At 56.2% G+C, this 14576-nt stretch overlaps 1 protein-coding gene across 1 annotated transcript; it reads right to left on the reverse strand.

Annotated features, from left to right (window-relative positions):
• Window positions 1-298: 298 nt before the first annotated feature.
• FGF6 (fibroblast growth factor 6) lies at window positions 299-9730 on the reverse strand. The gene is made up of 3 exons (XM_010982799.3): window positions 9385-9730; window positions 8345-8448; window positions 299-702 (listed from the first exon to the last, which is right to left on the reverse strand). Exons 1-3 carry the CDS (start codon window positions 9728-9730, stop codon window positions 526-528), a joined length of 627 nt encoding a protein of 208 aa, XP_010981101.1. The 3' UTR covers window positions 299-525.
• Between the last annotated feature and the right edge of the window lie 4846 nt (window positions 9731-14576).

Below are 14576 nucleotides of genomic sequence, written 5' to 3' on the forward strand. Positions count from 1 at the left end.
TGCACCAAGAGGGCAGCTGCTCCCTGCCCCCCATGCAGCCCCTGCAGTCAGCGGCCTCTGAAGGGAAAGGTGATTGGAAAGAGGCAGCATGGGGGCCCGCATCAATCCTGCTGCTTTGACAGGTGACATTCTTGCAGGCAGATTCCTGCAGCGAGGACACTGGGAGAAAGAGACCTGCTTTTCTGAGATGCCTTTGCTCCGATGCTGTCGACCAGGATGTGTGGCTGTACCTCAACACACACGTGCCTCCTCCCTGCTTTTCCTGTCCCCAAGGTCACATTCCACAGGTGCCATCTCTATCTTCTTTCCTCAGGCGAGGTCAGAGCGTGGGATCAGTTGCCATTCTGGAATACTGGCTGCAACCCCACACTCAGGTGGGTCGCACACCATGGGGTCCGGCCGCCAAGGGGACTGACCCTGGTCTCCCCAAGCACCAGAAGAGCCCAACCCAGGAGTCACGGGGAGAGGGGACAACTGTTAACTTGTGCAAAATTCCAACAGAAAAGCTGCCTCCCTTCAGGGCCCTTATATCCTGGGAAGGAAGTGAGTGACAGTCATGACCGGGGACACCTTGCTGCCCCGCTTCACCCGTCCGTATTTGCTCAGTGCGATGTACGTGCCTCGGTACAGGGCTGACTCGTAGGCGTTGTAATTATTGGGCAGGAGGGTTTCTCTGAACTTGCATTCCTCCTGAAAGCTGGGCTGTGAGAGAAACAGACAGAGGATCAGCGATAACCAAGGCATGGCGGTCCCCTGGCCGCGAGCTGCTCCTTCCCGTCCTCAGACCACCGCCAGGAGAGCTCAGCCATCCTGGAGGCAGAGGTGGGAAGGGCCACAGGAAGCGACTTCAGGGCTGTCGTGGCCCCCCCTCCCCTCCCCTCCTTCACGATGAGGAAGCCCCGGCCCAGCGTCAGGGGTGGGCTGTCTGTGTCACGTGGGTGGAGGGGTGTCTGCGGACTTCCAGTCCCGGCACCTGCTACTAAGCACCGCGATGCTATTCCATTCAGAGAAAGAACCAGGAAAGGACGAAAGAAGCTGTTTCCTCAAGTCCACTGCCTAGTGGGGTAGGACTGAGGGCCAGGTTCCACTTAGCAGCTCCCGGGTGTGACTGTGGCACCTCCTCCCCACCAGCCTCCGGCCCCTGCTCTGCAAACCGCGTGGTGGGGGAGCAGCGGGGCGGGCGGGCGGGCGGTCAGTGGAGGGCGGAGACGGGCGGCTTTCTAAGCCCTTCCCAGCGCGTCTGTTTAACACGGTGACTCTCTCCCCACTTACGCTCTGTCATCGTCTTTCCCAGTTTAAGGACCAAGTTGGCTGCCCTGAAGGAGCCCATCCTTGGTTTTGACTGGGAGCCCAGAAGGTTCCAGTGCCCACCCCCTCCCTGGCCTCAGCAGTCACGGCTCTGCGGGGACGGGCAGGAACAGAGACGGTTACGGAACAGAGGAGCAGCGATTTTTACGGGAGAAGAACCTGGTTCCCGCTGTGACAGGCGGTGCCGTGCAGTCTGGGGCTGGTGATGAATCGCACCCTTCAGAGCGGGTCGTGTGAGGACCACCTGTTCAGAGAAGGAGGGCTGGACTTCCCGTCACACATCAGCAAGTTCTCTCCCAATAAATCACCCAAGTCCTCCTTTCCTCCGAGAAAAGCGGGCCCTTTGCCCCCCCCAGCCCACCCGGGTCCCTGCCCCGAGGGAGGTGGGAGGGCTTTCCGTGCCTCAGATGCGGGAAGCTCCATGGGAGCCGGGAGACCTGGGAGCTAGTCTTTAAAGAAACACAGAATGAAACCGAGAGAAATAGGCAGCGTATAATATCCGACTCCTTCCTGCTGAGTGAGGCCACCGGCTATAAAAAACCTGCTCAATGGCTGGGCGGCTGGGCCAGAGATGGCACCTGCCCTTCTCGAAAGGCTCGTACTATGTGCTCCTGGCCCAGCCGGCAGTGGGGTGGACGAGAGCCTCTTCCTGTTGGGAACGGACAGTGATGAGCTGGCTGCTCGGGGCTCTGACTCCCGGGCCCTTCGAGTGTCGCAGTGCCGCAGCACTGGGACAGGGCACGGTCCCCACAGGCTGTGTCTTGATGGGCACGTGATGCGGGATGAATGATTCTCCAACAGGGACCACACTGACACCCACGGACGCCCGGGAGTGAGTGGGGGGCAGCGTGGCCTGGGGAGCCCTTTGCCCGCTGCTGGGTGAATGCCTCCACCCTATGCCTCGCGGGCCCCTGGGTTCCTGTTTACAGAGCCGCCTCATGTGAAGGTCATTTGCTTGAGATGAACATGAAACTTCCACATCAACCGGCTTCTGAACACCACGCGGGGAGTTTTGCCTTCACGAGTTTTCATTTTTCTTGTTATGGCTCAGGAAATAGTTATAGAACAGTTAAAGGAAGGAACACAGACAAAGGAAGGAATGCCCTGAAGCAGGGAAAAGAAACGAATCGAAGTAGGCAAAGAGTTTACGAAGATTCACTTCTTACTGAACCGGGCAAATGATTTCCCCTCCTAAGCCTGGCTCCCTCACCTGTGAAGTGGGAGCAGTGAGAGCAATTATGCCATAGAACTGGGCTGAGCATTAATTGAAGTAATTCACAGAAAGTCCTTGGCCCAATGCCGGGCAGGGAGTGAAATAAGAAATAATTGGTATCACCGTAATTATTCTTCTCCAACTGATCCACGAATGACTTGAAATCACAGGCCCTCAAAGACGCTGGCTTAGCTGGGATCACCCTTCCTGCAGAGCTGCTGTGGGCTGCGGGACAACTCAGCTGCCAAACCCTGCTTTTACTGCCCAAGTGGCAGGAGGCCGGGAGGCTGAGTGAGAGCGCGGGGCCCGGATGGCGGGGCTGCCCCAGCCCCGCACGGCTGGGGCCTCTCGGGGCTGTGGTTTCCATCCCTGTGTGCAGGGTGTCGGGGCAGCTGATGGGCAAATCTCTGGAGCAACAGCATGAAGAGAAAAGGAACTCAGGATGGATGGTAAAAGCTAAGCAGAAATAAAGCTACATGAATTCAAAGTTCAGGGCAGAGCAATGAGCGAAATACAGCCCAGAAGTAAACCCAGGCATGAGCACAAAATAAAAATGGGTCTGAAATGAATATACAAGAAAAGTGGCTTGTTAAATCACTGGGGGTAACACGGTGTTGGAAAAATGATCTTATAAATAATAATAAAAATAATAAAGCTTGATGTATGACTTTATTCCTAACACTAAAATAAATCCCCAAAGGAGTAGATTTCCATGTGAAAAAATGAACCCTGAAAGTCCAGAAAAAATTTTAAAAAAGAGAGAGAGAGCGAGATCTCTCTAAGCAGGACACAAAAAACTAGAAGCCATTTTAAAAAAACCAAAATAAATAAATTAGACTTCTGCTTGGAAAAAATTACCTCAAACAAAATAAAAAAACAAATAACTGGATACAAAATACTTACAATGCATGATATTTTGTAATACATGTTGCCATACATCACATTTTTATGACATATTCAGAATTCTTCACTCACTGAAAAATGGATGTTTGTGAACAGTTCACAGAAAAGGAAATACAAGTAGCGTCTGAATATAAGAAAATATGCCTCACAGAGAAACATAAGCCATGAGGGTGAGACCACGTTGTTAATTGTCGGGGGTTGCAAGCAGGACAGGGTTTGCTAAGACACTTTCCCTGGTGAGGGCTCGGGGCTGAGAATTCTCATCTGATGCCCGTTGGTGGGTGTATTGTTATAACCACTATAAAGAGAAAATTTATGATATTTATCAGAATAAAATAATAAATACAGCTTTAACTAGTAATTCCACTTCTAGGAATTTATCTGACTGGCTCACTCCCACTCTTGTACAGAAGTGACCCACTCCGGCATCATTTAAAATAGTGAGAGACCAGAAACCACCCAAGTGTCTGTCGGGAGGGAGACCCCCACCACGGGAGACGCTGAGCCACGGAAAATTGTGAGCCCCTTTGTGCACTGACTTGAAATGGTCTCCAAGGCACACTGCTAAGTGAAGAGGCCAGATGCAAACAGTATGTGTAGTTTGCGTGATTTAAAAAAAATGATACCAGTGTGAGCACAGGCATGGGGACCCCGGTTCTTTCTGGGATTAGACCCAAGGGACGGGCAACCGCAGTCACTCTGGGGAGGGCTCTGACACAGCGGTGAGAGTAAGACTGAATTTCCACGGCATATTCTTCTGTGTCTTTTTTCCCCTTAAACCACGTCCACGTGTTACCTAGTCGTCTAAGTAGATTATTGAAGATGGGAAGGGAATTCAGGACGGAAGATGGACCAGGGAATGGAATGAGAGAATCTTCGTATCCGAGACTGATGGTCTCTCCCCTCTCTGCCCGCTGCCTTCCCCTCTAACTTTTTATGTCCCTAGAAAGCAGCCCGCCTGCCAGTTTCCGGGGGAATTCACTTCTGATCTGGACGGTGGTCAAGGGAGCGGTTTCGAGCGTGGTTTGCAAACTCTAGAGAGGTGATCAGATCTTGGGGTGGGGAGCATGGGGAAGAGCTGGGAAAGGGGGAGGAACTGCGCGACTCAGGCTAGGACCTCAGGGCATCTGCCCAGATGCTCTGGTCTAGAACGCGTCCAGTTTAAGAATCCAGGCCTCGCTAAGGTCTGGATCTCCTAAAGCACATTTCATGCGTGGTGATGGTTGTATACACACTGTGCTTCGTTCTCTGCTCATCAGATTTATTTTTAAATTTATTTTAAAAATTTTGGGGGGTGGTAATTAGGTTTATTTATTTGTTTGTTTAATGGAGGTACCGGGGAGTGAACCCAGGACCGTGTGCGTGCTAAGCATGCGCTCTACCACTGAGCTAGACCCTCCCTGCCTTCTGCTCATCAGAGTTTGATGACTCAACCCCTTCTTTTTTTTTTTTTAAATTTCTGACCTCTGTTCCTTTTCTCTAGCCTACCTCACAGTCCTAGCCTTCCCCAGAATTCTGTACAAATTTAAAGTGAGGAAAGAGAAATGGATGCAGTCTGCTGTAGAAACCTCTCCGCCCCTCCCCTGCCCGTTCCTCTCTGCGCCTCCTCCGCCCCATCATGGGCATTCAGGTGGCTCCCAGGCGGGTGGCAGGGGGCCAAGGCCATTTCCCCTGAGCTCTCCGCTGCGGCCCGATGCTCCAGGCCGGTGGGGCTTTCCTGCCGCCCACGTGGACGCCCCCGCTGGTATCAAGACTTAGCCCCTCGATCCATCTCTCCGCGTGGGTCCCTGCGCTCTGCGGCTCACGGCTCAGGAATGCTGGCTCCCTGGCTCACGCCGTGTTAGTAAAAGCAGCTACTGTATATGATTGCTTGAACAAATGAAAATAATTCCACTGGATCACATTTCCCGGGGCTGCCAGGCCCCGAGCTCCAGCGTGACAATGCCTTAAATTCCATGTAGGTCTAATCAGACTTAGGAGGCACTCAGCTCTGAAGCGTCCAGCGCCCATTCTGCAGAGGGGTGGAGGCAGGGGTGCTTCGGCACGAATTACGTCCGGTGGAAACGCCCCTTGGAGCCTGGTGCGGACCAGACATCCACTCCAGCCTCTTGTCTTGCTTCCCTAGGTGGCCCGGACTGAGGGAGGTGTTTTCTTGCCTTTACAAACTTTCCTTCCAGGGCTGCCCTAAACCGCTTGTCCCTGGTACTCCTGGTTGTGAGAGTGCATGGGAGATGGAGGAGCGGGGTGTTGGCTGGATTAAAGGAGGTGGGTGGTGAGAAAACCCCAGAACCCTCCTTGTCCTAAGACGCTCTCCTCCGGCAGCCCCTGGCTGCTGTGATTTCTGTCCTTAGTGAAATAGAGAAATAACACCTCCCGGCTCTGAAGAGGCTGCTGACCCCCGTTCCTCGCACACAGCTGCACTGGCGGTTTAGACGCGTTTGAAGGTGCTTTCACTGGCTTGTGGTGCTTCTCATTCCCGTGTGGCTCTTTGTAGCGGGTGGGCTGCAGACAAAGCCCTGTGTGAGGCTGCCTGCAGGGCTCCCCAGGCTGCTCACTGCTCTGGGGCTCCATCTCCCCGTCTCCCAGCCCCTCCCAGCCCCTCCACTGGGTGCTAACACTAGGGGCCGTTTGTCCCATCCCCCCAGGAACCCGTCTCCCCTAGGGGAGAGGAGCAGCTAACTGAGTGAGGGGACACCTCGGTCCTCCCCTCTGCGGATGAAACGAATGCTGCACTTTGCACGTTGTCACTGTGCTGATGATGATAAGGATGGAGACCCAGTGATAACTGGTAAAACAAGATCACTGAAAAGCGTAACTGAATTCCTGGCAGCCTTTGTCACTACCTGCTTTTAACGGCCAAAGGAGTCTCATAGAACCAATGTCACGTGGAGATCTTTGATATTTTTTTCTTTTAAATTTTAAAAAGGTCAAGGAGATTGGAACTCACTGATTCCTGCCTTGGTCCACATCCGAGAGAGTAGAGGTCCAGGCCCACAGAGGGTCAGAGACTTTGTCCAAAGTCAGCCAGGAGCGGGAGGGCAGGCGGGCAGGCGCTGGGACACCTCGGTCCCATGCATGGAGTCCCGCAGCCACTGGCCCCGTTCCTGCCTCTCCACCCAGTGCGACTGCAGGCCTTCTGCAGGCTGCTGAGAGGGGCTCTTTGGGCTGCTCCTCTGCAGGGAGGGGGTGCTCGCTCCAGCGGAGCCTAGGGTGGCCCCAGCTGCCGCCTGTCCTCTCCATCGCCTTTGCAGACAGCGGTTCAGGGAAAAGGGTGTCTGAGAATCCCAGCCTCTCGCCCGCTTCCTCTCTCAGGGCCCTCACAGCCAGCGTAGCCCCCGAAGGGCCGTGAAGCCTGGTGGGCTCTCGGCCTGCTAGCACCTCAGAGATACCTGGGAAACTTAAGAAAACAGAAGACTAAACAGACTTGTAGGCTCGCATTCCAGCCTCACAGACTAAGCACCTCTGAGGAGGGTCCCCAGACACCTGGGCCTTTAACAAGTTACCAAGGCGATGTGGATGCGAAGGGTCCCCCTGCAAGCCTCACCTCGGGGGGGAGGGGCGCCAGAGCCTGGCGCTGGGCCTGTCTGGACAATAGAAATAGCTCCCCTGTTCTGAGCACCTGCGGCTTGCCAGGAGCTCTGTGGGTGCTTTCTGAGCACGGCCCCCATCCCCGGCATCCCTGGGAGGCGCCTTTGATCCTTACCCTCACTTTGCAGAGGGGACCCTGGGTCTCCAAGTTCTCAGGTCAATCAGGGCTGAGTGCAGACCTGTCTCAGGCGCTACAGGTCACACCTGCCCGGACGGCCGGCAGCAGAGGTGCGCCTGGTGCGCGGCCCGGACTGAGATCCAGCGCCTGCCCGCCTGCCCTCCTGCTCCTGTCTTCGGAGGCCCCCTAATTTTAATGCATCCCTTGTCTCCACGTAAACCCACCTGGATCAAGAGGTGTTAGTGCTGAAGATGGCGGGCCGAGGCCACCCGGGCACCCCATTTGGGTACTTAACAACCCTTGTCTGTTGCCACAGCCTCCCCGGACCCCAGCACCGATCCCAGATCTCCCTGCCCGCTTCCTGACCTGCAGTCTGTCCCCACGCAGAGGCAGGACAGCCCTCCACACCCTCCCTGTAAATAACTCTGCTATTCCTTGATGTTGGCTCAGAGACCTTCCTTTTTTGTCTTCTGATTTCTGTCAGAAGAACTCCCAGTGTCTTCACCTTCCTAGGGATGATTTCCCAGCCCATATTTTGGAATAAGTCAAGTCATGGGCCGAGAGACCCAGGAATGAGGTGGACCGAGAGAGCAGGGGTTTTGGTAAAAGTGCTTAGAAGTTGGAGAGCTGAACCAAAGTGCTGGTGTTGGCCCCCCCGGGGGCAGCTGTGATGGGGAGAAGGAAGGGGGTGGGGACTGGCGCCAGCCAAGGGGCTGTAACAGGGAGGCTGCTTCTCTGGCCCGTGGGATCAGAGATCAGAGGACTTAACCCTTCAAGTAAAATGTCCACATACTAATGAAGTTGAGGAAAAGAGCCTTATTTCTTCTTCTTTTACTGTGCTCTGGGCCGGGGGCTGAGAGGCAGTCCACTTGTCCAGGCCTCTCCAGCTCAGGGAATCTAACCTAACCGTATGCCTGGATGGCAGCTTTCCGCTGGAATGCGGGCTTCCCTGGGACCTAAGAGCCCTCTGAGCCGGGGTTCCTGCCTAATGACAAGGCTCCGGGAGGTCGGATCAGGAAAAACACGGCCCAGAGCAGAGGCCAATGAACTGTGCAGCACACAAAGGGTGAACGCCTCACTTGCACAGGCCCCTTCCAGGCCCCTCCCCCTCCTTCTACACAAACACTCCGTCTTTGCTCAAGATTTTGCATCATCGTCAACCGCATAAGCTTCAGGCCTCACACACGCGCCGCTCCCCGGCCTGGGGGACTCACCGTCGTGTACAGCCTTCCTTTACTGTTCATGGCGACGAAGAGGGCACTTTTCACCCCAAAGAGGCTCACCACGCCCCGCTCCACCGTGGAGATCTCCAGCAGGCCTGATAAAGACAGAGGGGTCGCGTTACCACAGGCTGGTGGGAATCAGAGCGGGACAGGACGCTGCAGGTGACCCTCCCGGGGCACTGAGGCCCGTCCCCCGCTCCTGGAAGGTCGGACCCTCCGTCGCCTCCTCCCTGGTCTCACTTGAGGAGATGGACTGCCTGGCTCGGCCAGTCCTGCCCACACACTGCTGAAAACCCAGTGAGTTCTGGCATCGGAGGTAGAGCTCGCCGTGGCCACTGAGGCACCTACCCAGGGTCAGCTGTGAAGCTGGGCGTTCATTGACTTAATCCTATACAGTCCTCGATGTGGGTAAAAAAAGTGAACTCTGATGAGTTTTGTTCAAACTGTATACGCCCCGTGTTTCAACAAACCGCTGCCCATCTAGCCCTGTGACACTGCAGCCACACGAGGCTGCCGGCTTGCCGGGGTCCTGCAGCCCCACCCCCTCGGGGAGAGCCCACCTAGGCTGGTCGGACGGAGGAGGCAAGGAGAAACCAGAAGGGGGGCTTCAGCTGGAAGTTCTGCAAATGACTTATCTTTCCCCCTCAAACGGGGAAGCTAAGTAAAAACCAGCTTGTGTCTGATTTGGTCCAAGCATCCTCACCCATTCTCCCCACCCCGGCTGCATGGCTCCCCAGGCTGGTGGCTCCCGGTGGTCCTGCAAGGCCACGGCTGGGCCCGTGATGCTGACATAGTTAGTGTCTCAGGGGCTCCGTGGGGTGATGGCAGAGGTCACCAGGGTGCTGGGGCCCCGCACATGCAGGGTCAGAGCCAGCCTGGGGGAGGGGGCTGGGCTGACAAGCATCCGAGGGAGAATCACTTTTTCCCCTATTCGTAAGGGGACCCCAAGCACCAGCGCAGGGCCCCTTCATCCTCCATCCCTGCTTGTGCCCCGGCCCCCGGCTTCCCAACTGGCTGCAGCTGGCACTCACTGTAGGGACTCTCCTCGTGGGTCCCGCTGATCCGGCCGTCGGGCGGCACCTGGAGGTGGAAGCCGATGCCCACGTTGCAGTAGAGCCTCCTCTGCCGCTTGAGCCCCACCAGATAGCCGCTCTCCCAGGGGACACCAGCGGTCTCCCCGGCCAGCCCCACGCGAGACCTGGACAGCAGGGCGCCCCAGCCCCTCGAGCCCAGCCGTGTGCTGTTGGCGCGGATGCCCACGGGGGAGGGCTCCACCATACCCACTAGGACGCCGAGGAGGATGAGGGCCCGCAGTGCGCCCCGCAGTCGCCCTGCTCCCCGGGACATAGTGATGAGCGGCCTCTGTCCCAGGGCCATCCACCTTGCCTCTCAGGCACGTGGTCAGAATTAATGGCCCTAAAAATACCGCCCTTCTTGTTTTTCTCTGCTCGGCATGGCGGCAGGGGCTTATTTTTGGAAGGCAGTTGAAGGCTGCTGACATGAAACCAAAGCCTGCTTTGGGCACTCGGGACTGGAGCAGAGGGACCCAGGCTGAGCCGCGGCTGGTAGGGACCATGGCTCAGGGACGCGGTCGAGCTGGCCCGCTTGCTCCGACCCGAGTTGATTATATTTGATTTGACCTATCTTTATAGTTCAGCCGCCCGGCCCTCCCCTCCAGCCATCGGCGCCCTGACGTCACCTGCCCCAGCTCACTTATCCAAGGCTGTAACATTAATCTGCTCTTGGGCCTGGCTGCCTCCCCAGACCCCCATCTCCCTCCCCACGCCCCAGGGATTCTGGGAGCCACTGTCATTCCAACTATGAGGCAGGAATGAAGTGCAGGGAGCATCTCAGAGGGAGGGAGGAGTTGGCTGGGGGCCCAGGGCAAGAGGGAGGCGAGAGGCCACCCAGGACCCAAATTGGGCAGAAGTTCTTGGCCTGGTGGTGCTGGCTTCCTTATTTAGAGGGCAAAGGGTAAAGACGGAGGAAGGCCTGGTGGCCAGCGATGACCAGGGCTTATGAGTCACCTTGGAGACGAGGTGTGGAGGGAGCTCATGGTTGAGGGCAGCAGAGGCTGGGGGTCCCTGAGAGGCTGAACCCCTTCAGCAAGAGAGAGCAGAGACGAGGTGGTATCCAAGGAGCTGGAGGGCTGCAGAAGGAGCGGGGCTGGGGTCAGTCTTCTGCTCCCATCCTGGTCACCGCGTTCACCCAGCCCAAGAGCAGTTGTGTCTGACCCTTCACAGAGCCCCCAGCCACTTTCACACGGGGGTTCACCCTTGGCCTCTGACCGACATCATTCCCATTTTACAGATGAGGAAGCTGAGGTGTAGAGGGCTTAAGCGACTTGCCAGAGTGACCTTAGCTAGTAAGGGGCAAAGCCAGAACTTACAAAGTCAGCCTGAGTCCAAAGCCTGTGCTTTAACCTCTGCACAGTTGCCTGTAATAGAGGTTAGATTCCTACAGCATCCTTACTGCTCTTGTTAGATGCCAGGAGGACACCACAGAGTTATCTCAATAGCACAGAGTGATCCACCCATGCTCCCAGGCTGGAGGCAGCGGGCAGCCTGGGGAGATTTCCTAGAATGAAGCCCACGGCTCAGGGACTTCCCGAGACCCCAGCCCTCCCCTCTGACCCCCAGCGCCTGCCCTGGCCTGGGACCTGCCTCCAGTCTGCGGCATCTACCTGCCTTCTGCTCCCCTGCCCAGTTCACCTGGACCGATGCTTTGGTTAGGATTTCCATCAAATCTTGCCTTTCAGTTTTGTCCTAGACGTGTTCTCCCACCCCTTGAAGCCCAGCTGCCTCCTGCCATTACCTTTGGTCAGTAAAATGAGTGGGGAGTGGAGACGGGTTTGTACCTCCGCTTAGCCCTCACTGTAGGGCCCCCGGCTCCTGGGCCGCCTTCCCCTCCCCGGCACCTCCAGTGCCAAAGGCTCTGCCCGTCAGCACCGGCAGTGTCCCCCCCCCCCCCAGCAAGGAAGGACTGGCACCTCGTAGGCACAGGTCGGGCCTACCATGTCGGCCTTTGTTAGAAAATTCGCTTAAGAAAAGCATCATTTTAAAAAAAAGCAGACTGCGGACTAGGAGGGCCTTGAATAACCCAAAGACAAAGCCGTCAAAAACAAGGGCCTTCACTTTGGATTTCCAGCGACTTTTCATATGCTCACACTTCCGTGCCTGCAAGAACAGCTGACACCCTCCTCTCAGTGTTGACTTTGGGATCTGGTGCGAATTAAGCTGCTGATCTGACTTAAGGAGGAGGCGGCCCAGAAGCACACTGGGACGGTAAGAAGTCAGAAATTAACGCTTGCCTCGGCTGGATGGAGAGGTGTTCCTTAGCAGGGGTCAGAGTCTCTGCGGATTTCTTCTTGGAAGCCATCCACTTTGGGACTACTTTCGAGGAGAGAGTAAACCCTAAGGAGGTCTGTGCCAAATGTCAATAAAAATAGTGAATCACATCACCTCATCCCAGATTCTTTGTGCTGAGATTGTGGTTAGCGTCTTACGAAGCCAAGGACTTTGCATGAGAACGGAGGACACCTGAATATGAGTCTCAACTCCACTACCTGTTAGCTGTGTGACTTTGGGAAAATTGTGAACCTCTCTGAGCCTTGCTTTTCCATCTGGGAAATGAGACCCTTGCTACATAGGGTTATCTTAGAGGTCAGCGGTAATACAGGCAAAGGGCTGAGAGCAGAGCACGATGGGCTTTTCTCAGAAACACGCTGAAAAGCGCTCACCCAGTTAAAGGAGGTTTCTCGTCTCATCTCTCATCCCAGGGAACGGGAGGGACACGTGGGCCTCCAGGTCCTGACCGCCCGCCCCCCAAGCGTGCATCCTGACGGCTGCTAACACATGCAGAAGCAGGCCGCTGGGATTCCTAAAATATTCTGAAAACCAGTAATAGCCTTGGTATTGTCCCCTGTTAAATATAAAACTTAAGTAATTCGTTCTATTAAAAAGCCTGGGTCTTATTTATATCGAGTGATGTGATGAGGCCCTGTTCTAAATGCGCCTCCCGGGCCTGTCTCCATAGCAACGCCACTGCGCTCATATGGCCATAGATTTTCCCTGGAGGCTAATTAAGTTGACACCTGCTGGGGCTTCTTGTTTTACCAGATTTGCACTTGACCTTTCTCCTGGGGCTTAGGGACCCCTATGGATGTGAAGCGATAGAGAAAAGAGTAACAGGTGGACAGGGCCTCTCCGTGGACCCCGCTTTCACACAGTTGCCCAGCAGCCTCTGGGGTTGTCAATCACTCTCTCCAGATGATCCAAGAGCTGGTGGAGGTGAGCGGAGGGAGAAAGTGCCAGTGTCCCTCTCCTTCGGCGACAGGGCCCTCGTCCCCACGTGGGTGCACGCAGTCTGGACCCACCTCTGTCACAAGCGGCCAGGTCGCCTTCTGCTCCTCCTGGTGATTATATAGTAGCCTTCAGACACCTCCAGAGTGACCATAAGGGAAAGTGCACGAAGCTCGTGTGGACTGCTGCAAAGCAGTGTTTCCTTTCTACATTTGACTTTGAAAAAGTCACGTTTGCCTTTTTCTCTAGATAGTTTGGAACGCACAGAGAAACCCCAAGTAGGAAATGAAACAGCATTTTGTGGCTGGCGTCCTCCCACCTTCCGCCTCGGTCTCTCCGCGCCCCGTGCCTCCGCCGGGCTCGGATGGGACCGGTGCGCCCACACCTGGCGTTCGGGTTAGCGTTTGCTCAGGGGACTTGAGGGACATGAAATGAGCTTGTGCGGAGGGGAGGGACTGGGAGGAGCCCTGCCCAAGGCCGAGCATTTAGGGCCCCGGACACCTGCTACCACTGGGAAGATTCGGGAGAAAATGTGGGGACAAAGGCCCCGGGGCGGACTCCTGCGGGAGAGGCGGGCCTCCCTCGCTCGCCGGCCTGCACGGGGAGCTATAGTGGGCGCTTGCCGAGTGCAAGCCCGCTTTCCCCAGGTCTCGCCCACGGAAGGGGGACCCCACTGGCAGTCTAACACACGTTCCCTTAGTTCTGGCCTCTGCCAGCTCACGTGCAACTTCAAGGCTCCATGAGTGGCCCCGAGTCATTTCTAGAAGCCCAGAGCGTGCCTCACACGTGTCGGCGAGCATCCGCGGGAACCCCCGTCCCCCAGGCTTCCACCTCCTGCCGGGGGCCCGTGGGTCCCTTTTCCCCCTGGAGCTGAGGACCTGAAGCCCTTAAGGAACCAGCGCTGCTTTCTGCTCTGTTTCAAAACAAGGAAGAGTATGTTGGTCCCTCTAGAGCCGTGCTAGTTAGACGAATGTCTGAGCAGAACGGTCTGTGCCCCGGGGGTTTACTGTTTTGGGTTTTGCTTTCAGACTCCCCGTTGGCGGGGCCCCCCGTCTTTGTTGTGGCTCAGACTCATCAGGCTGGGTTCCCGTTTCCTCCAGGAGGGATGTCCTAGGGCAGCATCTCAACGCTCAGGCAGATGGATTCCTCCTGGGGCCAGCCTGCCCGTGGTCCAGATGTGTGTGAATCCCGAGGTCCGTTCAGACTAGAGACCCTGCTCCTGTCCCAGCTGCCCTCTGCTGCGGAGTGCCCGTCCTGACTGCACACTCAGCTTTGTGGCCTCGCTGTCGGAGGGTTTGCAGAATCCGCTGGGAGGCGCCCGTCCTCCCCTCCACCCCAGAAGTCACCACCTTGGGTTGAAGTGCTCGCTTCTCTACCCCTGCATTCTGAGCCCCTATCCTGCAGTGTCTCCCAGCAGGACTTCCAGTCTGCCAGCCTCCCTCCTCTCTCTCTGTCTTTCTTCTCTCTCCCCTCTCCCCCTTACCATTCTCCAGCCACACTTACAAGCCTGGAGGGTGAGCCAACTGCCAAGGAGGCAGCGCCTCGGGGCTGGCTGACCACCGTGGCCACATATCTCAGCTGAATTTGCAAAGGGGCAGAGGAGTCAGATAACTATCTGGAGCCTCGGAACATAAGGGATTCTGGCTCTGCTCAGAGTTTTGTGGTTTCTCAGATTCGCCTTTCATGATCATCATCTAATAATACGTGCTGCATGCTGAGGCGGGCGTGCGCCCTGCCAGCCACCATGCGGGCTAAGTAAACGGCTCGGCCCTTTGTGGCAGGCTCCCCAGTGAGGCATGGCAGGCCCTCGGCGTCCTGACCTCTGCCGGCCTCTCTGGCTCCATTCCCCGACTCTCCCTCTTTGGGAATTTTTTGCTGAAATGGCCAACTGCTCTCGGGCCTGCTTTGTGCTGCTTCTGTGT

This window comes from Camelus dromedarius, chromosome 25 (genome assembly GCF_036321535.1).
Source record: "Camelus dromedarius isolate mCamDro1 chromosome 25, mCamDro1.pat, whole genome shotgun sequence".
NCBI lineage: Eukaryota > Metazoa > Chordata > Mammalia > Artiodactyla > Camelidae > Camelus > Camelus dromedarius.